Source organism: Agrilus planipennis, unplaced genomic scaffold (assembly GCF_000699045.2).
Source record: "Agrilus planipennis isolate EAB-ADULT unplaced genomic scaffold, Apla_2.0 scaffold11, whole genome shotgun sequence".
Lineage (NCBI taxonomy): Eukaryota > Metazoa > Arthropoda > Insecta > Coleoptera > Buprestidae > Agrilus > Agrilus planipennis.
Window position 1 is genome coordinate 2,016,778 of NW_020440736.1, and position 7,684 is coordinate 2,024,461.

Consider the following 7,684-nt stretch of genomic DNA (forward strand, 5'->3'; position numbering starts at 1 on the left):
CTCTGACCAACTAAGCTACGAGAGATGACAACAGCAACAACGACAAACCGTACTTATTAGGTCACAAATCCGTCGAACTAATGTGAATATATAGTGAATATACAATACTATGATTAAGCATACATACAATTTAGACATCTTTTAGAAGTGAGTTAGTTTAATATGACAGATTATTCCGAGAATTCATTTCTGAATTTTTACCCACTACAAACTACTTCAAATTAATGCTCTGAGCATTGGCGCGTAAAGCCAAAGGTCCCGTGTTCGATTCCCGGCAGGGGTGTAACAACAGCAACAATTTTTCCTTCATTAATTTGAGGTAGCGTGTAGTGGGTAAAAAATATTTCATATTAAACTAAGTCACTTCTAAAAAGATGTCTAAATTGTATGTATGTTTAATCATAGTATAATCAGTGTATAGTTACATCAGTTCGACGGATCGTTAGCCTTGTAGGTCGGTTGGCCGTGGTTGCTGTTGTCACCTCTCGTAGTTTAGTAGTCAGAACATTGGTGAGTAAAGCCAAAGGTCCCGGGTTCGATTCCCGGCGAGGGTGTGACAACAGCAACAATTTTTCCGTCATTAATTTGAGGTAGTGTGTAGTGGGTAAAAAATTCAGAAATGAATTTTCAGAATAATATTTCATATTAAACTAACTTCCAAAAAAGATGTCTAAATTGTACGTATGTTTAATCATAGTATATTTAGTATATAGTTACATTAGTTCGACGGATCGTTAACCTTGTAGGTCGGTTGGTCGTGGTTGCTGTAGTCACGTCTCGTAGTTTAGTGGTCAGAGTATTGGTGCGTAAAGCCAAAGGTCCCGGGTTCGATTCCCGGCGAGGGCGTGACAACTTGAGGTAATTTATAGTTGGGTATATAAATGGAAAATAAACACGTAATTTGAAAATTCGAAAAGGTTGTATGTTTAGAGCAGAGCGAGGGTCGAAACCAGAGCCGGGCAAACTTTAACTTCGTAGGAGTCGCTACCTGAGGTTAGTTAGGGTCACTCCATACCCTTCAATGGGTGGGTACGAGAGAGTAAGCAGTAATGACCCATATTGCTTTCTCTTTTTTTCCTTTCTTTCACTCCCGCATCAAGCCCCTTCATCCCTTAGACGAGCAAAGCCTCTCTCGTAACTTAAAAAATACTTACGAAAATTGTCTAATAATCGTCCCGCAGCTCAGGGGTAGCATGCCGGACTACGTTCGCAATACTATTGGGTTCGACTCACCTACGAAATGGAAGGGATAAGGAAAGGAAAGAATCATCTCACTTGCACTTACAGAAGCAATGAGGAGTTCCTTGGCTATACCTGAGGAGCACTCGGGAGTCAAAGGAGTCGAGTTTTCCCGGCTCTGGTCTAGACTAGACGAGGAGAAGAAAGGAAGGAATGAGGAGGTATTGGAAACAGTAGAAGAACAAAGTGGGCTATGGTCGTCAATAACAAATAGACCAGATAGACTGCTAGACACCTTTTTACACATTGAGGACTATTTAGAAGCATATTAGGAGCAGAAATAGGAGTTATGACGGATAGAATTAGACTTAGATTAGATATCCCTAAATAATTAGGAAGATGGGATATTCTAATTTAAGGCAAATGCGAGGATTGACTCACGATTAGCAAGTTAACAACGTCTTCCTAAATTGGATAGTCAGATAACTTTATAACATTTACAATACCATAGATGAAAAATCTGAGAAGCCAAGGTGGGATCCTTGAATGATTCCATTAGACCATCAATATTAACTACTGCAGTCGACTCAAATTATCTCCTGTTGATGTTCTTAGACACTACATACGAAATTGTTAATAAAAATAATAAAAATGAGAGAGATCGTCCAAAATATGAAGTATTTACCTAGAGACATAATAGTACCTTCATAAATGTACCTTGGAAGTCAACCCAATATGGTGGACGTTCCAAGACGGCGCCTATTTCTTTCAGAATTCATTTTTAATTTTTGTCTTCATTCATAAATAAAAGTGATTGAGAAAATTCCTCCTCATTTACATTTCTTTAATAGTCTCAATTGTTTCAAAAGTGGGTCGCGTTCAATTTAGATCACACTGTATTTGTACAATTACGTGTATACAAAGAAACTGAATTACCCGCCAAGGCGACCGAGGAAACGGAAGCATTACACTTTCATAAACCCGGTCTCTATTCTTGAGAAATGAAAAACGCGGTTTATTTCTAAACAGTCCTAAGATACATACATGTGTGGGTAGAAAAACACAGTTAAATATGTATGCATGGGCATATACAGAAAAGAAAAAATGGGTGCCCTTAATAGGTACATAAAACATCTAAACAAAGAAGACAATTTCTGAACCAGGACTCAACAATTAGAACCGAGTAAAAAAACTGTATAGGTGCAACAGACACTACCTACATACGTATTCATGCATAAATAAATATGTGTATGCATCTTCCATTTTTAATTTAGCAAATGCGATATTATACACAGAATTGTGACGTTGCCTATTTGAAACGAACAAACATTTAATATCTAAAAACACAACTAAGATGACCTACTTCTTCAAATGATCTTTTTTTCTGATTCTGTATGAAAATTTGTTTTTTTCTGACATATTAAGGAGTCTCTTTAATCCTTAATTAATCATCCTTTAAGGGTTGCTTAAGAATTCTTAAACTCCTGAAATGAATTGAGATCTCTAAATCCAGAATTATTCCTACCTACATGAATAAGATCAACGTTTCTAATTAATTTTCCTCTTTGGAATTTGATGTGCAATGGTACAATATGCAACAAGTTGAGAAAATGACAGTCAAGTTAGGCACGAATCAAGGTTTTCTTGGAAAATGAGAGAAAACTGTCGCTCGAGTCGAAGCCCTCAGAATGATTCGTGTGATGAGGATAATGCGTTCATAACTAACTAATTGATGCGGTCCAAAGTCAATATCTTGAATTTCAATACAATAATTAGTTAGTATGATGGCTAACAACTTGATATATTTAAGTTTAACCTGGACTATAAAATTTAAAACGGGTCTGTAGTCACAGGTACGCTAGGGCAGGCTCACTCTGCCCTGAAAATTTGTTAGTTTGCTCTGACCGCTAGTCAGAGATTCCTAAGGAATTCCTGGTTCCAGTAATTGAAAATGAAAATAAATAAAAAATTAATTTGAGTTTATTTACTGTTGGTAGCAAAACGGCAGTGGCGACATAAAATATATGTATCGTATTCGGATTATGTCGTAAATGATCGATCTGTCAAAACTGCCAGACGCGGATCGCGATTTCGATCTTTTTGGATTTCATCGGCGCGTCGCAGACAGCTCCGACAGAACACAGACCAACTTGTACTTGCTGTCTTAACAGCGCGTTTTAGAAAATACCACAAATGGCGCGGTAAACGCCATCTGTAGTACGATGCTACATTTTAGGATTACGTATGCTCCAACAAGGTTCATTTAAATATATGGATACCTACTTGCTGAAACGAATCCCGGCGTAGCGAATTCGAAGTGGACCTTGTTGGAGCATACGTAATCCTAAAATGTAGCATCGTACTACAGATGGCATTTACCGCGCCATTTGTGATATTTTCTATGACAATAAGTCGTTCAAGAAATTCTTTTCGGGCGATCTCAGCTTAACCGACGCAGCACGCTCTGGAAGAAAGGTACAAAGAAAATTGTGGATACACATTCCAGGACAACGTGTCCAAAGGTTGCAGAAAGTTGCAGTGTGCACCTTCATCAGCTAGAAATGATGTGGGGGTTTAGCAAATGTGTCCCACATGAATTATCATCTTTTTATTTATTTGGCAAATATTTTGCCCAACTATAATGAACCATTTTATGATTGTTTGTTATCCAGCGACGAAAAGTAGCTGTCGTCTACTGAATCGGTTCCACACACTCCCAAAGCTTCCTTGCATCAAAACAAGATTTTATTGTGAGATTGGTAGATACCAATTGGAATTGATCTTAAAAAGTTTTTGGAAACGGTTCAAATCATCAAAGAATCTCATTCAGTGATCAGTCAAAAGATAGTGAAATTCCTACAGGATAACTCCAGCTAGCATACCGAGAGAGTGAATTTGGCTGGTAACTGTATTCACACCCTCCACATTTTTCTGACGTTTCACCAAGTGATTACCACCCTTTCTGACCCTTGACCACCGTATGAAGCTCAAAACAAGAGGTGATATTATAACCGTAATCCGTCTATTATTTAATTCAAAATCTAATCCTAACTCTATAGATAATGACCGATCAATCGGAGACAGTTCATAATTTTGCAGGTGATAAAACAGAACAGACTATGAACTCTTCAGGTTCTTTCATAACTTGACGATTTGACATTATAAACTATCGAGAAATAATACTATAAATTGTAGATGATTGGTTGCAGTTCACATTCTTTCGCGACAATGATTAGGTGTAAAGTAAAGTTCACAATTATATTGTAATATGTAGGGTAAATAAAAAAAATTATCAGTCAGAAGAAAAGAACTTTTTTGTTAATTTTTAGACAAATTTTTGGAAAATTAAATGCTAAATGTTGACCCTCGCGCTGCTGGTACTCCTCCAACCAAAAAAAAAAAATTAGCCGTCACGCGTCTACACATCTCTTTGGAAACGGCGGCCTTTTCGGTGTGTTTCAATTGCAGTAAAGTTCGTGGTTTGTTTGCACACACCTTCTCTTTAAGGTATTCTCATAAAAATTATCAAGAGGTGTGAGATCCAGTGAGGCCAGTTGAAGGTGCCTCGACGAAAGATCACTCTTTCCGGTTAGTGTGGCAAGCGGCCTAAAATTTGTTGAAATTATCTTTATCCACATTAAAACCACTAAACTCTTACAGTTGAGGAACCAAAAAATTTCTTAACAAGTCACAATACCGTTCACTCTTTACCGTAAATGTTCGCCCTCGCCGGTCTTCAAAAACAGAAGGTCCAATGATGCCTTCACCAGACATGGTAGCTCACACAATAACTTTTGGACTATGTAGTGGTTGTTCATGTGCTATCTTGAATTTTCTTTGGCCCAGTAGCGACATTTCTGTTTGTTTTCATGACCATTTAAGTGAAAATTTGCTTCCTTACTAAACAAGATGTTTTCAAATGATGGAAAGCGTTAAGGTTCAGTTTTTTAACTAACTGAATTTTGTAGGCTGTAATTTGTAAATCGTGCTTCAAAATCTTCTGTAACCACGATTTTTTTATGTCAAGTTCTTTACTGCGTTGGCGAACTCATTGAGACGGATTTTCACGCACTGACACTCTTTAATCGCTTGTTGGGTTCGAGTAGAGCGCAAGCGACTTCGTTTGTGAATTTTTGCAATCGAAAAGGTATTTTCGAACATTCGACTATATTTTCTGATGGTATCGATATAATAGTTGAGCTAAGATCATCCGATCACCATTGCGATTATAGGCGCATATAAAACTAAGTAAAACTAAAATACTGGTATGCAAGGGAAGAAAAATTAGGGGAAGAGCGAATATAAAGATAGGAGATGAAAAATTAGAAGAAGTGGCTGATTTTAGATACCTAGGAAGTCAGATAAGTGAGGATGGAAGGAGTAGTAGGGATATAAAGCAGAGGATACCGCAGGGTCGTGTCGCCTTTAATAAAAAGAAGTCACTTCTATGCTCGCGAACCGTTAATTTAGAAATTCGAAAAAGGTTGTTAAAGGTGTATGTTTGGAGCACGGCGTTGTACGGGTGCGAAACATGGACAGTGGGAGCGGCGGAAATGAAAAGGTTAGAAGCGTTCGAAATGTGGTATTATAGGCGGATGATGAGGATATCGTGGATAGAAAAGGTTAGAAATGAAGAGGTATTGGAAAGAATAGGAGAACAGAGGACTCTATGGAAGACCATAAAAAATAGGCGAGATAGGTTGGTAGGACACCTTCTCAGGCATGAAGGTCTAGTCAGAGACATATTAGAGGCAGAAACGGGGGTTAGGAGGGGTAGAGGTAGGCCTAGATTAGATTACTGTTCGCTAATAGTTAAGGATGTGGGCTGTTCTAGTTTTAGGGAAATGCGAAGTTTAGCTCAGGATAGGAAAGAGTGGAGGTACGTGTCCAACCAGTCTTAAGACTGATGACATTATGACGATGATGCAAAAAGCACGATGGTTTCCCGGATACACTAAACAGTAGTAGTAAAAACAACTTATCCCTACCGCACCCCTCCGAACCGCACCGTTATAGGGACAGCGCAGATACAAGTACCCCTTACACTTTCTGGACACCAAGTACATCGATTAGATTCCATCATTTACAACGTTTTTTATCTACCATATTTTTATCGTCTATCTGTAACGCCACATCTCAGAATCGATTTTGTCGATCTTTGTCTTGTGTTTCTACCATTTTTACATCATGAGTTATCTGACTTCCTAACAGTGGCGGATTTCATCAATTGCCCAGTCTCCAGTTTTGCGTTTCTAGTCTTCTTATGATTTACGAAGAAATCTTTAGCAATTAGAAAAGGATAGAATAAATTTAGTTTAACAAATTGACTGTAGCTTCACAACTTTAGATTTTCTACCTTTGAAATGTTATTCTCCTAGGAAAGACTGTCACGTCGGTACAGGATTAAGTCCGGTGTGACTACCTTAGTTCTCCTTGATTCCGAGGGAATTACAATCAGTAGATCGGCACAAGATAGTCTACTGCAAGATCCAGAAGGAGCCTTATTTCCATGGAAACCCAGACCTGCTGAACAGGTACGAGCTGAATTCGAATTGCTTAGAAAGAATGTTATATTTCGTTAGAGGTTAAAATACCAAATAAAGATTATTTTAATGATCACTGGAACTGTTTGTGTGTCTATCTAAATGTTTTGTAAATTTAGATACTATCAGGAACGACATTACAACAAGGAGGATCCTACAACGTTGATCATCCGAGTTATACTAAAAATGGTTTAACGTACGACGACTTACCGAAGGGTATTCGTGGTTTTTATTTTTGTGCCAACTGGGTATGTACATATAAGTATCTTTACGTATATGTAACCGCACTTTAAAAGCTGGGAGAAAAGGGGTGGTGGACAAAGTTTTGACAATAACATTTGTCCACTACACCACTGTCCCTTCTGTTCCAACTTACGCGTCTTCCTTTAGGAATTGAATTAAACATACTTCCTTGTCTACCCCCTATTCTTAGGAGACTGTCCTCTTGCAAAAAAAAAACAGCACGTGCAACACAGTACACGCGAAACATGTGAAACTTCTTTGGCGATCTCTATACCTTTATAACGAATGAGTAACAATTGGTATAAGAAAGAGAGAGTATGAGAATTTTCAGGATTTATGTTTTCCAACATATTTTATCTTTAGTCCACCTAAGGAGTATTACTTTAATACGTTTTTATGTAATTCAATAACAAAAAAATGGTCAAACTTTTTTCGCTTCCGTTAATTTTTCCAAGTGCTTAAGAAACCGTAAACTATCATTAACTACGAGGAATTTCAGGATTTATGTTTTCCAACATATTTTATCTTTAGTCCACCTAAGGAGTATTACTTTAATACGTTTTTATGTAATTCAGTAACAAAAAAATTGACAATTTTTTTTCGCTTCCGTTTATTTTTGGAAGGGCTTAAGAAACCGTAAACTATCAATAACTACAAGGAATTAGAATTAATACATAATAATCACTCTTAAATAAATATTAATTGTTGTTAAATAAACA

At 37.4% G+C, this 7,684-nt stretch overlaps 1 protein-coding gene across 1 annotated transcript in view; it reads left to right on the top strand.

The window, feature by feature from the left end:
• The window catches only part of LOC108733910 (nucleoredoxin-like), a 23,663-nt gene that overhangs the window by 1,587 nt on the left and 14,392 nt on the right, over positions 1-7,684 (top strand). The window contains exons 2-3 of the mRNA XM_025979865.1: positions 6,558-6,713; positions 6,842-6,970. Coding sequence (XP_025835650.1) covers positions 6,558-6,713; positions 6,842-6,970 — 285 coding nt within the window. The remainder of the gene's footprint in view (positions 1-6,557; positions 6,714-6,841; positions 6,971-7,684) is intronic.